The sequence below is a fragment of the Corvus moneduloides genome, chromosome 25 (genome assembly GCF_009650955.1).
Source record: "Corvus moneduloides isolate bCorMon1 chromosome 25, bCorMon1.pri, whole genome shotgun sequence".
NCBI classification, from domain to species: Eukaryota; Metazoa; Chordata; class Aves; order Passeriformes; family Corvidae; genus Corvus; species Corvus moneduloides.
This window is the reverse complement of record NC_045500.1, coordinates 1,974,536-1,995,761: the sequence shown is the minus strand read 5'-3', so window position 1 is coordinate 1,995,761 and position 21,226 is coordinate 1,974,536. Positions and strand designations below refer to the sequence as shown.

The following is a 21,226-nucleotide window of genomic DNA, read 5'->3' as shown; positions in this document are numbered from 1 at the left end:
ATGGATGAAGGTGTGGCCTTTAGTGTCCCTCATTTCATGTAACATCTAGCATTGGGATATCGGTTTTTTATCCCCAAATTCCCTGAGATTTTTTTAAGATGCCCAGATTGACCACGCTTCAATAGACTCAGTCTGCTCCTCATCATCCTGCTGCTTCTTTCCCTCCATCCCTGGTCCAGATGTCCTTCCCTACCTCTCATGACAGGTTTCTACAGCATATGGGGCTGCTCCTGGGCAGCACACAGCATGGAGAACACAGAGATCCTTCCTTAGCTCTGTCACGATGATTCTCTGCAATGAGCACAATTTGGAGACGTGTTTATACTCTGCCCCTTGAAAACATTCTGAGTGGTACAGAGTTGCAGACAAGGCCACGGCGTACATTAACAAAAAAGCCCTCCCTGCTTTGCGAGGGGGGGAGGGATATATTCAGGATATTTTCTCCTCTCTGTGCACCCCAAAGGCTTTGATTCAACCTCAGTGGAAGCTTCCAGCTTTGCTTACAGGCTGTATCAAGCAGGGAGGTGCTGAGGTCCCTGCTCAACATTAAGACTGTGCTTAAGGGCTGAAAAAAATGTGCGGTTTTTTAAGTGAAAATAGCAATTAAATACTGAAACGTGGCCCCGAGTGCCTCAGCAGCTCAGGGACAGTGTGTTGTTTAGCCAGCTCTGACCGTGCCCAAAGCTTCAGCCACCTGAAAATGTCTCAGATGCTCTGATGGATCCCTGTGGTCTCTATTTTTTAATTTAGAGCAAAAAGCAGCTGTTACTGTGAATAATTACCCTTACGTCTGGATTACGCAGTGTTGTTCCCTTCACAACTCCAAAACATTGTTCCTTGAGGACTTGTATTTCCAGGGCTGTCAATCCAACACCTTTCACTGGCGCTAAATTCATTTACAAGTGGGGGGAAAATAAAAAACCTTTAAAAAATAATCAAGGCACATTAAAGAACCATTTGGGAGCCCATCCACCTCCCAGGCTTGCTTGGCTGAACTTGATATTAATTAGGCTAAATCCAAAGGCAGCACCTTCCCCAGGAGTTGGCTGGAAAGCTCTCACCACTCACCCCGTGGCTGCAATTTCCAAGGGTTTTACCTAGTTAAGGATTATAATCTTTAACAGCTGCCTGATTTACTCAGCTCATTCCCTCGGAGATGCTGACGCCGTGCTCGGCTGACAAATCCTGTCCTGCTCCTCCTGCCATCGCTTCTCCGAGGATGATGCCTTTATAGGAGTGAAAGCATGTGATGGAGACCTCCAAAAAGATAAAACCCTCCTCCTGCCGCTGGTCAATAAGGAGGTGGGAGTTTGCTTGCCATAAATCCATGAGCTCTGCTTGCCAGGTTAGTGTCGGCCAGATAAATTTGGCACTGACCGTGTTGTACAATTAGAAAAAAAATATTAGAAAAAAGAAAAAAAGAAATAAACCCAAAGCAGCAGAAATGCTTGTGGGAATGTGTCAGTTTGCTGGCTGGGAGGACAACAGGGCAAGTTTAGTCTGCTGCAAGGGCCGGCATTGCCGGGGGGTCGGCATTGCCGGGGGCTTGGCATCCCTTCCCAGCAGGTCCCACAGCCGTGCTGGGGCTCGTCTCCATCCCAAGCTGCCCAGGCTTCCTCTGAGTGCCTGGCCCGGGATTCGGATCATTCTCAGAGTGGGGAAAAGGCCTTTTGTGCCTGAAGAGCAGGATTTTCCCTGCCAGGTTCAGGGAGAACCAGCTGGAGCCGCATTATCGAGGTGTCGGTGCCGGGGGAGCTGACAGAGAAAAGCGGGAAGAGGGGCTGGGGTCTCTCATCCTGGCTCCACGGCAGCATTTTGTTTTACATCTCCAAGCTCAAGTGAACATTCCCATTTTCCCAGGCACAGCAGAGCCCTTCCCAGTTTATTTCTTCTCCCAGGAGAGGTTTTCTGCAAGACATGTGTTATCAATTAAGTCCATTAGTTCAATGTACGTCTGGTTTTGCTTTTGTCTCCTGGCAAAGCCCAGTAATTATAATTATTATTAATAGTAATGGCAGTAATATATATTTATGTGTGTGTGTGTGTGTGTGTATAGAGATACAAAAATAGCAAGGCAGCACCCCAGCCCCAGGGAACCGATCCACAGCCACATCGAAGCCCTGCACCAGAACAACAGATGAGGCAGGAGCATTTCCCTCACCCTCCATGGTTTCTCTCCCTCACACTGCACTCCAGGTAGTCCCTTTTTTTTAATTTCTTTTTTTAAAGCTTCTTGGGTTTCAGCACAGGACAAATGTAAACAAGCAGATTTGCAGGCGGTCCCAGAGGCAGGATTGAGTTTTAGCTTCCTAAAGACCTTTGGAGTGCTCTGCCCAAGCCATCTTCAGCTCTCCAGCTCAGCCAGGGATGGAGTTGGACCAAAATGGGGATTCCTGGCCATGATTCCTTGGCCTGAGGGGATGAGTCTCATGCCTATTGCTCCATCAGACCATCCTCCACCTTCACTTCCCTGCAGGTGAAGACACATCAGTGTCCCCTGAAGGGAAAAGCAGCCAGTTCAGTCCTTTATTAGGTACTTGAGAATCCAGAGATGACAAATTCTCAGTGAGGGGAAGAAACAATAAAACCTTTTAGTGCTGGAAAATGAGGGATCCGGAGAAGCATCGCTGGCAGCATCTCGTGGCACTGGGAAAAGCCATCCCTTCTGCTCGGGCACGGCCTTGCTCTTGCACCAGGAGCCTGTTCCTGTGGCCTGAGCCTTGCTACTGATGCAGGACATCCCCTGAGTCACCCTCCTGCTGCCCCACGAGGCCATCACCAGCTTTCCCTGCCTCAACACCCCCCTTCCCTTCCAGAGGGTGTTTCTGGCATCGATGCTGGGTTTATTTCCTCCTCACCAAGTAAATATTTGGAGATTGTGTGGGGTTTTTATCTCTCTGGGTGATCTTTAGGGGCACCTGGTTAAAAGTGTGGGGCTGTCACCTGGAGGAGCAAGGTGATAGTTTTAACTGAATTTTCTGCTCTTGAACAGATACTTGAGGCAGAAGTTATGGCTATACCAGGTGGAAATCTTCCTCCCTGTTCCAAATAAATTCATTTGCAGCTGGTGCCTTTGCAGTGTGGGATATTTTGGGGTGAAAGTGAATTATACTCTGAGGGGAGGCACAGGCAATAAATCCTTTATATCCCTGTAGGAGCTGCTGAGGGGGAAGGCTCCCAGTTGTGTCCGTTTCTTCATGATTAAACATTAGGGAGAAATTCTCACACCCCTGGCACAGAGAAACTGTGACTGCCCCATCCCGGGAAGTGCCCAAGGCCCGGTTGGACAGGGCATGGAGCAGCCTGGGATAGTGGAAGGTGTCCCTGCCCATGGCAGGGGGTGGGATGAGATGAGCTTGAAGGTCCCTTCCATCACAAACCATTCTGGGATTCTGTGATGATGAAAAGCAAACTGAGCTTTCCCCCCCAATAAAACACATGAAATTTGCCAAATCATTACATCATAACAGGGAAATAAATTGCATTTGCTGGGGGAAAATAAAATCCCAGGCACTCAGCTGAGAGCTGGAGGGGGTGACATAAGGCATCCCTGAGCTGACACGGCCCAGGAAAAGGAAGGGCTTTATCTCACCGTTGGCCCTGGTGCAACAGGGAAGAAAGAGCTCTGACTCAGGGAGGGTGTGCTGAGAATTTCAGGAGAAACACACAGACAGGGTTGTTCCAGGATGTGAGAGTGCTGTTCCAGCTTACATCAATCCTTTTAACTCCATATTCCTGTTACCCTGACAAAAGAACATCCTGATTCAAGCCTGAGGAAAACCAACCTCTTTCCTTTAACATCCCCAGTTCCCTTGGGGCTCACAGGGACTGATTCACCACTGAGCTCCTTCAGCCTGGGTTTGTTTTTTACCAATAACCAATCGTGTAGCAGAACCAAGTCAGAAGAAACCTGCTGGGCTTTTAAAGGTGATGGTTTTGTTCTTTAGTTAAGGAGCTGACACTATAAAGGAGTCAGGATCACAGTAAGACAAGGAATGCCCTGCAGCCTCCAACAAAACAACTTTTGCAAGACCGTGTCCCCCGAGAACCAGGTCTAACTTTAAATACAGATTTATTTCAGGTTTGCTATTGACGCACAAACAGCAGAGATCGATGTTCAGTATACATGGTATACACAAAAGCAGCCAGTACCATCGGCATCTCCGTCCTTCTGCTGCACCCTCAGCAAAAGAACCACACACAAGGAATCCCTCCCCTCCTCAGGAATGAGGCTGACAATTTCTCGGTGGCTTAGAAACCAGCTGTGGGATGGCAAGACTCTAAAGGGCAGCTCCTCAGAGCTCTGTCCCCAGAGGAAAGCGCAGCAGGCTCAGATATGCAGGAAAACCCTTGGAAAATGGATGGTATGTTCATGGGAATGGAGACCTGGAAGGGATTTCCTAAGAACATTAACTCCCGTTTCCTGCTGTGCAGAGCAACCACAACATCTGCTCCTGGCTCTGTGGAGCAGCGTGGAGACCTAAAATATTATTGTGTTGAAAAAGGCATTACATCAATCCAGGGAGGATGAGCCCACAAACATTGTCACCAGGAGTTTGAGAGCTGCTGGAAAGACCCCACAAGGGAACCCTCATGGCACCTGTCCCGTTCCTTGTCATTCTCACCTTGCTCACACCTTCTGGAGCCACCCAAGGGGCAACAGAGTCTCCACGTTGTACCTCCAAGGGACTGAACAAGCAAGGCAGGCTCCAAGCCCCTATTTGCTGACACGGAATCTTCTGCCTACCCAAAATCTGCATCTCATCCCTGAAATACCTTTCTGCTGATCCCAGTAACCACGCAGCTTGACCCAGAAGCTTTGGCCTGCCCACAGTCACAGCTCGTTGATTAAGAGGCACCTTCATCAGTGAGAAAGCAAAAAATTCAGCGCTGCCGGATGATTTGATCCGAGCAAGAGACCTCAATGATGGGTTCAATCGTGCTTGGGAGAGGTAAAACAGCCTCTGACCACAACGGGCACGATGCTACAAAACCATCAGAGGTGCAGAATAACCCCAGAATAACTGGAGGGGGAAGCTGGTTGTAGATGCTTTGCAGCAGCAAGAGGTTCAATAGTCCCTCGTTCCCTGCATGCCTGAACCCCACTGAGCCCCTCTTCCCCAGGAAAGCCAAAGACCCAAATTAATCTACCCAAAAGTAGATGCCAGGGAAGTCACCCCAGTTCTGATAGAGCTCAGGATATCTCAGGGAGGCTTTAAACAGAGGGAAAATACCCCAACCTGGTTAAAGATTGGAGACTATGGGATGTCTGGGCATGACATACTGGTCCCGTTAAGCATTGAGCACCATTTCCAGAGCAGAGTGAAGTATCAGTGACTGGGGGGGCTGTGTCTGACCCTGTGGAGCTACAGCACAGTTGCTTGTTGCTTTTTTGGAATGACAGCTCAAACCTCAGGTCCGCAGTGATCCCTTTTAGCCCTGAAAAGCTTCAGGTGGACCAGGCTGTAAAGGAGCGTCCAGATGTTCACACAGCCCCATCCCAAAGCACCATGGGAAACCTCAGGCAGGTGAGATCCCCTGGGAATAACACCAGCCCTGCTATGCAAGGTTTACATCCATCAGGAGGGGAAGAAGGAGGTTCAAAAAATACAGAGTTAAGCACCATAAAATTTACACTGGTCAGGTCATAAAAGTGAGGAGAGAATGAAAATAAAGCCACCACCTTCCAGCCTGACCCAGGGATGCCGCTGGGACAACAAAGTCACCACCAGCAAGCCCTGGAGGCATCAGTCCCAGTGCCTCATCGCACCGGTGGTCATTGCATTGGTAAATCCTTTTGGTCCTGTTTAGCATGAGTGTTGGGGGAGTCCAGGGAGAAGGGAGGTAGGGTTGGTCCTGGGAAGGTGGGGGGAGGCTTCTTCTGTGCAATTTAGGGGCATCTCCCTGCCTGTACCACAGATCCATCACAGGCAGTGATGATCCTCCTCGTTTCCATCTGTCCCCCCAGTTCCCAGCCTCCACCGGTGGTTTCCGCGTCGTTCAGTGGCTTCGAGGTAGATGTTCATTCCCGCTCTGTCTCCAAGCGACCTGGCTGGTAAAAGCCCTCTCTCCCAGGAGCATGGGGTTGTCCCCACACCCAGGTCCCTTTTTATTCCCATTTTTTCTTATTTTTCCCCCTTTTGCTATGTGCTATGGACATCTCCCCCACGCCCAACCTCTGGCGGCTGCTTGGCTGCACCCAGCCATAGGAACACCACGCCCTTCCTTGCAGACACCCCTTGACCTGCTCAGCACGGCCTCAAGGTGCAGAAATCCAGCTCCTGCGGCTTCCTCCGAAAATTGCAACTCTCCCGGGGCAGCAGGCGCCCAGTAGGGACCAAGCACTTCAACGCCCGTCTCTTGAAACCCCGACCGCAGCTCTTGGAGCAAGGAGACCACGGTCCAGCTTCCCAGGCCGGGCAGGGCTCCCCGCACAGCCGGACGTCGGCGGGGCGCTGCGCCGCGTCACACTCGGCGGCCGGCTGGCCATAGGAGTCGCGACAAGCCACCGAGCGCTTCTGCAGGCCATCGCCGCAGGTGACAGAACACGCCTCCCAACCGCCCACCGCCCACTTGTAGGAGAGGCGCTTGTAGCTTGGTCTCCCACCATCCAAGCGGTTGGACAGGCTGAGGACGCTGTTGTTGAGGTCCGGTGGGGTCTTGCCCTCCTTCTTGTAGGAGGACTTTTCCTCCTTGCTCTCCTTGGGGAGGTAGAAGGAGTAGCGTACCCGAGGAGGGGTCATCTTTCCCACGGAGAGCACCTCCAGAGTCAGGGGTTCCTGGATGGGCTTGAAGGCTTGGAGGCTCTCGACGGCGGTGCCGGTGCCGCTGTACCGCAGGACGCTGCCCTTCACCATCAGGTCCCTCTCGACGGCCGAGACGATGAAGTGGCCGTTCAGCAGGTACTTGCCCTGCGCGTTCTTCAGCGCCAGGTAGTTGTCATCGCTGATGAGTCCTTTGTAGCCCCGCTGCCGGATGTCAATGTTGGAGGCGCCCGCGGGGATGACCACCACAAAGTTGTAGCCGTGCCTGGAAGAGAAGAGCAGGCAGGGCAGGACATCAGGCGCAGGGACATCGTGCTACTGCATTACTTCAGCCCTCTACAGCTGCAGCCCTGAGATCCTCCCACCCCTATATTTGTCTTTGTCCTGTGAAGATCATTTTGAATCTCCTCCCTGTGTTGAGGTTTTTCTAGGCTGATGTCACCCAGCTACAGGAAGATGCTTCAGCTCCTCTGGCTCAACAGCACTCCACCAGCAGAAGTCAACAGAACATTAAATGTGTCCCGCTTCTCCTTCAGAGCCAGCCCAGGTCTCTGTGCAGTGATGGACACGAGCACCAGCAGATTTTGCTTGGGCTGGATTTATCCCATCACCATCTCCACGACCTTCCTGCATCCCCCACACCAAAACACAGAGCTGGGAGAAGGGGAAGCATACATGGTGACCAAACACTCACATGGGTTTGGTGAACAAGCCCGAGACCTTCTTGCAGCTCTTGTTGTCCCCTCCGCAGACGCTGCATTTGTCGAACTTCTTCTTGGAGCCCAACTTCCCGTCACAGCCTGCCTTGATGCATTTGCCCTGGACGCAGATCGAAGTGGAGTCCGGGGAGCAAGGAGTGCCATCCACAACCTAAACCAGGTGAGCAAAACAAGCTGCTGCATTTCCCTCTCACACCCCCCGAGGTCCCCCAGCTGTGTCCGTCCAACCCCAATCCATCCGACCGGTCCTGAGGAGATGCCAGCAGCACCATGTCGCTCTTCGCTCATGTTCTGCTTTGAAGGCAGGATTTTTGGGGTCTCTGAGAAGAGATGGATGGGACTACATCCCTTTTCTGCTCCCATCTGCAGAATTTCCTGCCCTTTCCATTGCAGGGAACAAGCTGCACAGGGGACACTGCTGACACCACCCCGCTCAGTCCCATGTCTGGACAGCCACCCTGTCCTGCCCATTGCTTCCCCAGTACCATAACTATCATCCTCTACCCCAGGACTACAGCAATGTGCCAGAGGCACCTTTACAAGAGGTAAAAAATGAGGACTTCCAGAGGAAGACCCTCCATGGACCAACTCCAGCCCCAAGCTGATTCATACTAGACTGGTGGACTCCCCTCCTCTACCACCTCATCTAACACCATCCACCCAGCAGACAATGAAAATCTATTCATTTCCAGGCAGCCTGGAGCCATCCCACTGTCCAGACACTGACCCTGGGGGTCTCTCACCAACCTTGGGTGCCAGCACATAGAAGTAGCCGGTGCCGTTAGCCCGGCAGATGAGCTTGCACTTATCCCGGGGCGAGACACCGGAGTATTTGGGAACCCAGGAGACGGAGGCAGTGAGGCGGTTTGTGCTGTGACTGTAGCCATTGAAAGCCTCACACTGTTCCTCACGGAAGCTCTTCCCTGGCACTGAAAATAAGAGGGGTGTGGTGTTGGGCACCAGCCTGGACCTCCAGCTTTAGTTTCAGGGGGTTGTTACAGCTCAAGCCGAGCTCCAGCCCTTACCTGCAGCAGCACAGGGCTCCAGGTTGCAGGAGCGGTACTTGACACGGATGCCCTCGCAGTAGGAGCCCCCGTTGGCTGGCACGGGGTCGCTGCATTCCCGCCTGGCCAGCTGCACCCCACCGCCGCACGTCCGTGAGCACGGCCCGTACGGCGCCCACTTGGCCCAGCCACCGTCCACCTGCAGGGATGGACGGGATGAGGCACTGCACACCCTTCACTGTCTCCACAACTCACAGGCAAAACCTCCAACTGCCCACAAACCTTCCTTGTGAGGGGAATCCAAGGGGCAGACACTGATCTTTTCTCTGTGGTGACCAGTGGCAGGACCCAAAAAAGTGGTCTGAAGTTGTGACAGGGGAGGGTTAGGTTGGATATTAGGAAAAGTTTCTTCTCCCAGAGGGTGGTTGGGCACAGAGCAGGCCCCCCAGGGAAGTGGTCACAGCCCCAAGCCTGGCAGAGCTCAAGAAGGATTTGGACAATACCCTCAGGCATGTGGTGTGACTCTTGGGAATGGTCTTGAGCAGGGACAGGAGCTGGACTCAATGATCCCTTCCAAAACAGCAAATTCTGTGAGACTTGCCCAGGGCTGGCTGGAGCAGAGCAGCATCCTCACTCCTTGAGAAATACACAATACCCAAGGGATCACCAGCTCTTCCCACATCAGTGTCCCCACGCTGGCTCTCCACCATCAGGAGGTTGGGGATAGCTCCACCAGCACCCACTCAGAGCGACCCTGTGGGATGTTTTTGGGGCTCCTGGCACAGGTACTCACCCTGTACTTACTGACGTTGTGCCTCTCCACGCAGGCGCCCTTGAGGCAGAAGCGCCCGTCGCCGCAGCCGGTGCCGTCAGCCCAGGGGAAGTGCCGGGTCTGGCAGACGATCTGCCCACGCGCCTTCCCCGTGCACCAGAGCTTGGCGCAGTACTGCATGTAGGGGCAGGGCTTGGAGCCCACCCCGAAGGCCAGCTCGCACTGCTGGTTCAGGCTGTAGCTCGTCCCTGGCAGGTCTTCGGGCAGCGGGATGGGTTTGGCAGGCTGGTCCAGCAAACAGTCCCCTGCAGGAGTGGGGAGAGGGGGTCTACCAGGTCCTGGGGGATTGTATGGAGCAGAGTGGGGAGGGAAAGCACCGCTGCAGGGAGATGAGGGAGGGATTGGGCCAAAACTATCCAGGTGCTACCCCAGGGATGCCCTCGATCTTGGCTGTATCCCGGACACAGGTGATTCCATCTCCTAGGGATGCCAGAGCTGTGCCAGCAGCCTGAGTGCAGATGTCACTGCTGGGGACACCCAGGAAGTCTGGACGCTACAGAAATGCTGCCAAACTCCCATTTCTCTCTAAATTTGTTTACGGAGCCAGGAGATGAAGCGCTCTACAGCCAACCATCTTTTCCCAGTAAACACCCGCAGGGACAGACCTGTTCCTAGGGGATAGGGACACAGGAGGGCTCACCATGGCCACTGTCGAGGAAGTCGGTGATGATGGCAGCGCTGCAGGCTGACCAGGGGTTGGCACGGTCAATCTGGATGAGGGTGGGGGACATCATGTGGTTGGTCTTCAGCCGGCCGAAGACCTCCTCACAGGCCTTCACGTTGTCGTGGGGCATGTTGAACACGTGGCCTGGGGGTGGGATAAGGGAGGCAGCATGAATAACCCAGCACGGCACGATGAGCAGGGACCGGGGCAGACCCTTGCAAGCATGGCAGCTGTGGACAGCCCAGAAGAGTCAGCAAACATTCCAGCTCTCTCCTGGATGCCTCATGCACGTGGAAAGCACACGGGAAAGGAAGGGCAAGGGAAATTGTGAAGAGAAGGTGACAGGTGACTTCAGCACTTGCCCCACTCTCTCCTCCCAGAGGCAGGTGTGCCGTCTGCCTGTTATTTCAGGACTCCTGAATCCTGGAAACCCAGCTGCGGTAGCAACCATGAGAGCAAAGCCTTTTGCTTCCTCAGCAGTCCTTTCCCACCTGGCTCAGGGAGACTCTTGTACCCAAGGCACAGTTTCCCTATCACCGTGTACCGCCTATGGTCTCATCTCCCAGAGGCTGGAACCAGGGCTATTCTGAACCTTGCCAGCTCCTGGAATTCCCCCTGAGAGGAAGAGGAGAGCTGGGAGCCTTACCCAGCTCATGGGCGGTGGTGAAAGCCGAGGGCAGCCCATCGTCCTCGATGACGGAGCAGCTGCGCTTGGGATCGCACATGGTGCCCACGTCTGCCATTCCCAACGTGTCACAGGTGGTGGCACCACACAGGTCCTGCCAGTCACAGAGGGAAGGGGTTAGTCCTGGGGACAGCACAGACATCACGGCTCCCCTTTCCCACCTCATCCCTGGTGTCCCACACACAGGGAGCTACTGATGGGAAGAAAGCCCAAAGGGGTGGGAACCACACCAGGATACGGAGGCAGGAAACCTCAATCCTGACCCAGGCCAGGCTGCAACGGTGCGTTTGCGCTTAACCCTGGCAACAAGGATATGTGTAGCATCCTGCCCTGCCTTCAGCAACAGCTTTTCCTCCCCAAACAGCTCCTCCGGCCAGGGTGGAGCTGGTTTTGTCATGGAGGAGTCAGTCTGGTTCCCTTCTTCTTAAGCGTGAGCTCAAGGACTAGACCCAGGTGGGTGGATGGGAACACATCTGGCCTTGGACTCAGGGTTGAACCACTTCTCAATCTCATTTCTCAGCTTCTTCCAAGGAACAAGAAAGCCCTGGACCAGGTCCAGAGGTTTCCAAGGCTAGAGAAAGTGCTCCTGCCTTTCTAAGACACTCTGCAGCCATCCTTCAAGGAGCAACCAAGCCCAGCTGATCAAAGGAGGAACCAGCCCAGGCTTCCACCCCCAAACTGAGGACAGCCAGATCCTACATGGATGTTGCCAGGAGAGAGGCTGGGAAGGGTCTCATCCTAGGTGGATCTGCCCTTCTCCAGGTGCTGGTGCTAAGAAAAAAAGTCCATTTAAGAAACAGCGGTGCTGCAGCCTGGCAGTAACCTTGTCCCAGGTGCTCCCTTCCCCTGCTGGGATGTGGTTTTGGTTTGGGAGGGCTGGAGCATCATCCCCTCCCTTGGTGCTGCCCCAGAGGTGCCGGGGAGGCATGCAGTGGGCAGGGAGCTGTTTTCCACATGAAAAGAAAAGTAAGGGACTCACTGGGCACTCCCATGCTATAAATAAGTGTGATTCATGCTCAGCACTCGCCCAGCCAAAGCGCCTGGGTTGCTCAAAATCCTGCAGGAGCTGCTGTGCCAATATTTCCAGCAAGGTTTCCAAGCTGAAGGCATTCCCGTGCAGGCAGGTTCAGCCGTGGGTAAGTAACAGTCCTGATGACTTCAGAGAGCCCCAGCCAGGGCTGAGATGGCTTTAACAGGAGACCTGGGGCTACAGAGTGTGGAGGAACAGGCAAGACCATGATCTCCAGAGAGGTGACGTGAAGAAATGTCTGGGTCTGCACTGGTGGTGGAAAACCCCATCACACAACTGGGTTCAGCGCTTTGCTCTGCACCAATTTTCCCCACCAGCTGGGACCCTGCTGCACCCTGATCCCATCACACATCCATGTCAGCAGGGAGAAGAGGTGGCAACCCCACGTTGCAGTGGCAGGGCCACCACTGATGGGCACAGGTTGATTCATGGTGCTGGCAAGCCCAGGTGCAGAGTCCCAGTCCCAAAACACCACCAAGAGCCAGTGCCACCGCCACGCTGAGCTAATCCAGGGGTGCAGCTTGCCCAGGCCCCCCCTGCCTGTGCTCTGCCCAGGGCTGGGGGTTTGGAGGTGAGGATGGGGCATGGAGAGGAATGTCACAGCTCCCCGCTCACTGCTCTTTGAAGAGCTCTTTCCTCGCCAGCACAGCGAGCTTTGGCTCCCGGCCCAACACCTGCACTGACACACTGACCCACTTCTTGCTCTGAACCTCGCTGGGATACACGACCAGCGGCTCTTCAAGGGGTTTTCCCTCGCTCCCCACCTCAGGACAGCCTGGGGATGCCAGGCAGCATCTCTGGGCTTTAATGAGAGCCCCTGATCCTGCACCTAAATACCTCCTTCAGCCCTGCCAGCTGTCGAGCCTGCTCAGGAGGGGAGGAGAGAGAAATGAAACAGGTTCAGGGTGGGAAAGCGCCGTGCGAGGAGCCGGCTCTGCCTTTGCTCGCTGTCACCGGGGTCCCCCGCTGCCGGCACAGATGCAGGGAGGATGCTTGGCCCCCAAGGGGCTGCAGGCACCCTGCTCAGTGCATCAGCACTCTCCTGCCAGCCTGACCTTCCTGTATGGGGCCTTCCAAGGCTTTTTGTCATCCCCTGTGAACTTCTCAAGGTGTTCCACAGCTCAGTTAGGGGGATCCTTGTGGCTCGTGCATTAATTCACCTACTCAGAGTCATAAGCACTCTCCCTACCATGGAGGCTTCCTGTGTGCATCCAAAGCAATTCCAAAAAGCTGAGGCTTGAGCTACAGTTTCCAAATTCCCCCACAGCATCTGCCACACGCTAGGCTGCAGCCAGATGTTCCTTCATGCAACATCCCTTTGGTTTCACAGCAAAGCAAAGATGTGCAGCAAACGTTTGCTGGTGAGACATCAAGGTCCAGGATGGGTGGGAAGAATGGACAAGCCCTTTGCCATGGTGTGCAAGGATATTTCCAGGAGGCAGGAGTGCAGCTGAAGGCTGGATGCTCTGCAGGACCCTCCAACAAGCAGCAGCTCAGGTAGGAAGGGGCATCTGCACCCACGAGCTGGTGAGGACTGAGCTTCCCAAAGGCAAATCCATCATTCAGCATGACCGACGTCAGGAGGGAGCAAATCCAAGCAGTAAGAGAGCCCCATTTGTCAGCAACTCATCAGCACAACTGAAAACTGCCTATCAACCAGCCTGGAGGTGAAATTTAAGTCGGGGGCTTATGTAACAGCTTTTTGGCAGGAAGATAAGCTTCGGGGTGTCAGGGGACCACAGATGGATGCACTCAAGGAAGGCAGATGTCTCCCTGACCGTGTGCCTTTGCATTGAGCTTGCTTTGGGATTTCAGGAATGGATGGCTTAGCAATGTGTAAAAAATGCAGCCCAGACGTGAGCCACGTCTTTTAAATCTCTGGGACCGACTCTGTCCCACGTGCAGCTCCAGTGACCTCACTGGGTTTCCACCAGAGGTGGAGCTGGCTTGTCCCTGCAGAGGTGTCAGCATGTCCTCCTCTTTGAGCAGCCCCGTGCAGGCAGGAGCTGCTCCAGCAGCCTGGGCTTCAATCCTGTCTGTGCTCCCATAGGATTTACAGCTGGCCCGGGGTGGGGTGGGACAAGAAGACAGACAGGACAGGACAAGATCTCACACGTTCTGCACAGCACCATTCCTGCTCCAGCCCTAGCTGAGCCAGGCAAGGGACAGCTGAACTGAGCTGGACACTATATCCTTCCCACCCACAAGTGCTTGACCTGGAAAAATGTTTTGGGAATGGTCTCCCTGCCACTGAGGGGAGTTCCTGTCCTGTCCCTAATCCAAAAACATCTGGGCAGGGATAGGAGAAGGAGAAAATGCAAGGAGCCTTTGCTGCCAAAGCCTGCAGCAGCCAGGATAAGACGTGACTGTCCTCTCCAAGCTGGGCTCATCCTCCTCCCATCCCATCAGTGATTTTGGGATGCAGGCACTGAACCGATGTCCACACTGAGACAGGACTACAGGGAAGGAGGAACAGTGGGGGAAGGCTCTGGGAGCTTTGGTGTCACCCAGTTTGTGGGGGTGGGAGGATGCAGAATTTATCCCACACCCCACATCACCACGGAGCCGTGCCAAAGGCAGCTCCAAGCCCCTCTCCCACCGCAGGGATGCAGCCAGCCCACGGCAGTGGTGGCATTGGCTCTCCCCTCTCCCCCACTCGAGGGCTGTAGCGCTGGCTGAATCTCTGGTGCTTCACTTCCAGCCCTGAACTGGGTCCATGCAGCGCAGCCAGTGCTGAGGAGAGGTCCAGGTTCTCAGGAGGACCTCGCACATGAGTCAGAGGAAGCAGGGAGAGGTTTTTTCTTGGCAGGTGGCACTGTGAGCTCTTCCCAGCTGGGGAGGGGGAAGCGGGACCATGCTCCTCCTTTTCTGGGCTCAGACCTCTCGTCTCAGGGTGCACGCCAGAGCTGCAGGGCACTTGCTGCCAAGGCTCCTGCACGGAGGCAGGAGATAGAGCGGCAGGTTTCTGCCCGTGGGGCAACCTGCCTTGGGCACCTCCTGGCCTCATTCACCCCACGGCAGGGATTCTTCCAGGCTGATAGCCAAAACCTGCCCAAGGGACAGCAAGGGCTGGCTCAAGCCGGCTTGCTCCATGCCTCTGCTCCCCCCACCCCAGCATCTGACAGCGGAGGTTCCCTTGGGACAGAGGGATCAGCCACAAGCACAACCTCCCCCACCATGCACACAGGTGGCAGAACGCCTTAGCCCAGTGCAGGGCTCCATGACAGGGAGGACAGCTCCTCCGGGCCGTCCCCCCTGCACCCACCTGCTTGGTGAAGAGGATGGCGGTGTCCCAGTACTCGGGGTGCTTGTCGCTGACCTTGTTCCACTTCTTCTGCCAGGCGCAGAAGTTGCGCAGGGTGAGGGCGGCGTTGCTGGTGACTTTGGGCCCCTTGTCATCCTGCCCGATGAGGAGAAACTTGACTACGGAGATCTGGATGGGGTTACGGATGCTGGGGTGCTTGTAGAGGCGGGCGGCCGTGGCCATCAGGGTGAGCAGGTAGTGCTGGAGGTCATCCCCGTGGAACTTCACCATCGACTCGTCGGCCACCACCAAGGTCTCCACGTAACGCGGGACCGAGGCAAAGCGCTTGGCCCGACCGCCTTTCCCCCCCGCACGCCCCCGGTACTTGTCGAGCGCCTGCAGCACGCCGGGGGTGAGCCCGGAGCCCACGGCGCAGCGGGATGCTCCGGCCCCGACGGGGCGCTCGGGGCTGCGGCGCTGCAGGCGATGGAGTCCCCCGGCCGCCCCCCCCGCCAGCGGGCTGATCAGGTACTCGGCTCCCCGGTAGCCGAAAGCCCCCCGGAGCCCCCCGCACAGGCTGAGGGCGGCGAAGGACTCGCGGTCGGCGTTGACATCCCCCGAGTAGAAGCAGTGGCGGAGCGCGGGCAGCGGGCGGGCGGCCGCCCCCAGGTAGTGGGCGGCGAAGGAGGGCGCGATGAAACGGGCGTCGGGGGAGAGGTGGAGGTAGAAATCCTCCCCGAAAGCCGAGAGCTGGATCACCACCGCCTGTCCCCCCCGGGGCGGCTCGGCCGGGCCCCCCCTGAAATAAGCCGGCCCGTTGATGTCGGGGTCCAGGCGCAGGGGAGTGACCAGCGCGGAGTCGGGGTCCGGGGGTGCCCCCGAGGTCAGGCTCAGCCCCGGGGCGCCCAGCAGCAGCAGCGGCAGCAGCGGCAGCATCGTCTCGGCGGGCTCAGGCCGGCGGCATCGGGGTTCGGGGGAGGCGCGGGGGGGAGAAAGCAGGACCCGGCCCCCCCCTTCCTCCTCCTCCTCCTCCTCCTCCTCCTGGACCCGCGGAGGCTGGAGGAGCGGAGCGGCCCCGCCGGTACCTGCTTTGCGGGGCGCACGGCGCTTTTATAGCGCGGGAGCGGGGCGCGGCTTGGCCCCGCCGCAGCCACTCCGGGCCGGGGGGCCGGAGCGGAGCGGGGCCGAGCGGGGCCGGCGGAGGAGCGAGCGGAGCCGGGAGAGAACCGCGCTCCACCCGGGGCTGCCACCGCCTCCCCGGGGCGGAGCGGGGTGGGGGGGCGGCACCGCGGTGAGCACGGGAGGGGATGGAATGATGGGGTGGGATGAGATGGGATGGGATAGGGTGGGATGGAACGGGATGGGGGTTTGAGATGGGGCGGTATAGGGGGTGGGATGAGATGGGGTGAGATGGATGGGATTGAGGAGTGGGATAGGATTGTGTGGGATGGAACGGGATGCGAGGGGTTGGAACAGTATGGAACAAGGGGTGGGGTGGGGTGGGATGGAAAGAGGTGGGGTGGGGGACTGGGGTGAGATTCAATTGAGGAAATAGGATAGGGTGGGATGGGATGGGGTGAGGTGAGATGGGTGGGATAAGGGGTGGGATGGGACGGGCTGAGGTGGGATGTGAGGGGTGGGACAGGATAGGGTTGGGGTGTTGGATGGGATGGAGTGGGAGGAGACCCTCCTCACTTTCATTCCTGCAGCAAAGAGGGAAACTCTGCAACCCCCCAGGGATGCTCCCACCTGCCAGGCTCCCTCCTGCCACTCTCCAGTTTTTCTGGATCCTGCTCTAAGCAAAGTGATGGAGCTCTGTGACCCCGCGGGGAGGGGACCTCTGGTTACAGGAGGGGTGTGCAGGGAAGATAAAAGGTCATAGAATCATTGAGTCATGGAATAGTTTGGGTTGGAAGGGACCTTTAAAGGTCAGCTATTCCAGCCCTCCATGCTCTGCTCTGTGCTGGTATTTTGGACAGTTCAGTGGAGAGGGGAACCCGCTATTTGGCAGCTGAGGGCTTAGTTCCCTGATTTATTCAGGAAGATGAATGTTTTTCACAGCCATGGGGTGTCTAGCACTGAGATCTGGGCTCTGTCCCTCCATGCACCTCCAGACCCAATGAAACACAGCCCCAACAATTCCTGCATTCACACTGGGGGGATCCCTCTTCTCCCAAGCAAACCAGCTTCCAGTGCACGGGGCTCCAGCTGGGGGGCAAAGGTGATCTCTGCTTCTGAGGTGGAGCTCGGCCTCCCTTCATCCCTGACCACCAAAGACAGCACTCCATAAGTGTCAGCACCTGCAGTATCCTCTCCTGACAGACAGCAGGACACCCTGTATGGAGTACGTGGGAATTCCCCATGCCCACCAAACACGGGGATCGCCAGAACAGGCTGTGGAGGGCGCTGGGGCAGTTAATGCTCTTGGGAGGTAGAAAGATCTCACTGTGGATGGGATTTTGGGGGCCAGAACAGCCGAAAGGAGAGCAGTGAAGGATCCTCAGCAACAACCTGTAGCTGAGGAACAGATTTATCAGCACCGAGAAGCACCACGGTTTGGTTTAGTGAGAAAATGAAGGCCTCTCATGGACAAGCTGGCTTTGATGTGATTTCAGAAAAGATTGGAATCCTTTGAAATCCAAGCACAGCTGAAGAATGTGTGCACTTATGAAACAGAATTGCCTAAGGCACAGAGCCCACAGCCCACAGCCCACAGCCCACAGCCCTCAGCCCACAGCCCGGCTCATTTTGCTGTCAGTGCGTCCCCGTGCTGCGGTTTGCTCAGTCGTGTGCCTTGCAGCTGAACTTGTGACCCCAAAAACCAACTGACTGCACTGGGCTGATGGAATCAGGGATTTTGTCTGCTGGCCAAAGTGCAGCGTGCCCAGGGGTGTTGGTAGTGGGCAGCACAGGGAGTGGAGGAGTGACGGAAAGAGGGACTTGAGCATCTTGAGGTGCCAGGAGGGAACTTCTCCTTCCCATGCCCTTGCTCCGCTCAGCAGGATGAGTTTCTCCAAAAACCACAGCAGCATCCAGCGTGCCACAGGTCCCAGAGCTGCCACCAGCTGCCTCAGCCTAGAGGTCATCAAGCCAGAGTTAGTCACTGCTGCCCCAGGAGCTCCAGCCCCTCCATCTGGGAACTCTCATCAAGAGGATGAGTCAAACCGAACTGGCAGGAACTTTATCTCCAGCCTGGAAAACATCTGATTGCCTCCTGATGGGGAAAGGCAGGCAGCAAATGCGAGTGGTTTGGCTGTGCCTGGGCTGAGAGCCGCTGCACCCGCCAGGCACAGGACTCGCCGTGTCCCATGATGCTGACAGTGTGCCAGCATCCCCGGGCTGGAAGCTCAGCGATGGATCAGCCGACTGCTCTGTCCCAGCCTCCCCAGTCCTCGCTCTGAACAGCTGGGAATCACCCACCCCAAGGCAGGTTGCTTTGTTTGCCAACCAAACCACCTGCATTGCCCACGGGGAGCAGGAAAGCTGCGGAGTACCAGGAGCACACATTGGTCACCTTTCCAGGCAGCTCCAGGAATGTTTCAGGGCGCTCCATAAAAGAAGGAGGAACACTCTTTTCTAGTTTTCCCCTTGCTCAAGGATGTGATTTTTCTCTCTGGGGACGAACCAGCAGTTGCTTGCTCCCCACACCTGCAGGCAGGAGCTGGTCCGAGGTAACACCTTGGTGTCACTCCACGTCTTTCCAGGTGCTTGGGGCTGAGCCTGGCGGCTCCTCACCCCCTGCAGTTTGTCTGGATTGGATGGAAATGGGATGAACATGCGTGACTTGAAGGAGAGCACAGGAAAGCAGGGAATGGAGATGGAAGATGCCTTTGGAACTTTCTGGGCAGCTACAGATAATGCAATCTATTAAGGTGTATAAGGGGAATTCTGTTTCTACTTTGATTTTTGTCTGGAAACCACTTTAAGGTAAAGCCTATCTCACTCAGGCTTAATCCACTGCTCACTCTGATCTTGAAATATCAATGTGAGCTGGTCTGCAGCGTGGATTCTCTTTCTCCCACCCTCCTCTTGCTTCATCCCAAGCATCTCCAGGAAGCAACAAGTTACTTTGTGTCTTTTATTCATCGCTGTGATGCAAATTTTTTCATTTTAAAATACAAACCAGAAAAAAATAACCACCTCAAACCTCACATATCTCTTGGATGTTCCAGTTCACCAAATAAATAGTTTTAAATAGACCATCTGAGAATTTTAGGCCAAAGATAGAGTGGAAAGGTGGTTAAGGCAGGGAAAACTGGCACTCAAGGCCTTTACTTGACTTTGGCTAAAGCATTGGCATATCAGAGGCTTGGGCTCTCACCCAAAAGTTCAAGCTGTGCTCTCCCAGCTCCCCATGACCTGGGCAGGAAGGAAGACTGTCTCCAGGGATTGAGGGTGAGTCAAAGGGCATTGTTAGTCAGTTTTCCAGGAAAGAAAGGCTCGGAGAAAAAAAAATCCAGCTGGGTTTGGTCAGGTCATTGAGGGTAAGATACGCAAGGAACCTGAGCATGTGGAGGACTCAGTGACCTAAAACCTGCCCCACCCTTGGGCCAGGAAGACGCTGGATTTAATTAGCTTTATCCTGACTGGATGATAGGGCAGGAGATGGGCAGGGTGCTCCTGCTGGGGTTTCCCACACTCTCCTGCACAACAGGGATGGTGGGAGAGGAGGATCTTTGCATTCAAGGTCTTCAAGCACATATCTGTGTGTCCCGCAACAAAAATCAAACCAGCCTGCTCCCCCTGTGCACAGGAGAAGGATCCCTGTGCCTCATCCATCCCTGCTGCCTTCCCACATGGTCCTGACACATAATGTCACCTCTGGAGTCTGGCAGGGTTTCCATATGGGAATATCATGGTATGCTGAAAAAAAAAACCCAACAGAACTCTTGGTTTTGCCTGATTTCCAGCTGGTATTACAGGTCCTGGGGTTGCTGAGAGCTCATTCCCTCTGAAAGCATCTCAAATCCCCCCTCTCTTCACTGCCCTTGGTATTTAAGGCTTTCTCCTGTTTGAGGAAGAGGGACACAGGTTTTTCCAGGGTGGTTTGAAACAGAACGTGGAAATTTAGAAGAGGCAGATGAGAGTCCCACACATCCCCAAACCCGGTATCACGTGTTTCTTATCACCTTCAGCTGGAGATTTATGACCCAGGACTGCCAGCACTGTATTGCTCCCACCTGAGGCAGGGCCCATCCTTGATTAATTCCCTTTAGGGGATGCCTGTGTCAGGAGCACCGACACCAAAGGTGCACAAAGCCACCGAGCTTTCACGGGGGTGAGGCTGCAGGTTGGGGTGAGCCTGAGGGGTCGTTAAAATGATGAACATCTGGAATAAAGCTGGGCTGATGGAGATTCCAGCTCTGGAGGGTGCTTGTCACTCAGGAAAACCATTATAAAGTTCATTCGTTTTCATCAACCCATAAACCATGAGAGAGTGGGACAGAGAGGAGGGGAGATTTTCTTTATTATTATAATTATTATTTGTAGAAAAGAGTATTTTCATTCTAACACCCCATATTTGTTTAGAGAATTTAGGGGCTGCTCCGTAGGAAAAGCAGCCCTGCAGCAGGCTTGGAGGGGTTTGGAGGGTTTTAACCCCAGATCAGACACAGCTGTGGAGTTTCAGGAAGGACCAGACAATCCCTGGAGTATCTTCTCACTGTCCTGCTGGTCTCAGGACACCTTGGAAGCCCCAAGATCCAGACAGGAAGTAGAGAATGTTGGAAATAGGATTTAGCCCTTGATTTTGGAAAGCCATAAACCTGCTTCCCTTACACCTGGAGCTCCAAACCCACCCTGAGGCAAGGCTGCCCTCTGGTGCCACGTCCTTGCTCTGTAAATCCCGGTATGAAATTGAATGAAGGCAACGGATCAAAATGCAAATAAAAATAGAGAATAAATATGGAAAATAGAGAAAATTATAGGGGAAAAAAAATCTAAAGATTGTTTAGAAATTAGAAGTGGAATCCTTACAAATCACATCAAATCAAATTAAACCATCAAATCACAGCGTGGCTCTTGATGTGCCCAGCATCAAGGGCACCGAATGTATCAGAGGCAGCATCATCAGCTGATAAACCGAGACCCAGCCCGGATGTCCCTGCCCTTCCCTGACTCCTAAAAATCTTCCTTTCCCAAGCTTAGGGGGAATTAACCAGGAGAATTAGCCCAGCATCAGCCTCACAGCAGCCAGCCCTCTGGTGCTGCTGATAACTCAGCGCCAGGGATGAGCTGCTGCACAGTGGGGGCGTTCAAATACAGCACCAAGGGGAAGGAAAACT

General features: G+C 54.9%; 1 protein-coding gene across 1 annotated transcript; it reads right to left on the bottom strand.

Annotated features, from left to right (window-relative positions):
- Window positions 1–4,055: 4,055 nt before the first annotated feature.
- ADAMTS15 (ADAM metallopeptidase with thrombospondin type 1 motif 15) lies at window positions 4,056–16,133 on the bottom strand. Its single transcript, XM_032133825.1, has 8 exons — window positions 14,964–16,133; window positions 10,630–10,762; window positions 9,960–10,127; window positions 9,281–9,564; window positions 8,509–8,686; window positions 8,231–8,412; window positions 7,459–7,634; window positions 4,056–7,029 (listed from the first exon to the last, which is right to left on the bottom strand). The coding sequence occupies exons 1-8, from the start codon at window positions 15,876–15,878 to the stop codon at window positions 6,249–6,251; spliced, it is 2,817 nt and encodes a 938-aa protein (XP_031989716.1). The 5' UTR covers window positions 15,879–16,133; the 3' UTR covers window positions 4,056–6,248.
- Between the last annotated feature and the right edge of the window lie 5,093 nt (window positions 16,134–21,226).

Coding starts and splice junctions, on each gene's coding strand:
- ADAMTS15 (XM_032133825.1), bottom strand. CDS start 15,878: ATGCTGCCGCTGCTGCCGCTGCTGCTGCTGGGCGCCCCGGGGCTGAGC. Junction 9,565..9,959: donor CTTCCTCGACAGTGGCCATG/GTGAGCCCTCCT, acceptor CCACTCCTGCAG/GGGACTGTTTGCTGGACCAG. Junction 7,635..8,230: donor TCTATGTGCTGGCACCCAAG/GTTGGTGAGAGA, acceptor CACCTGGTTTAG/GTTGTGGATGGCACTCCTTG.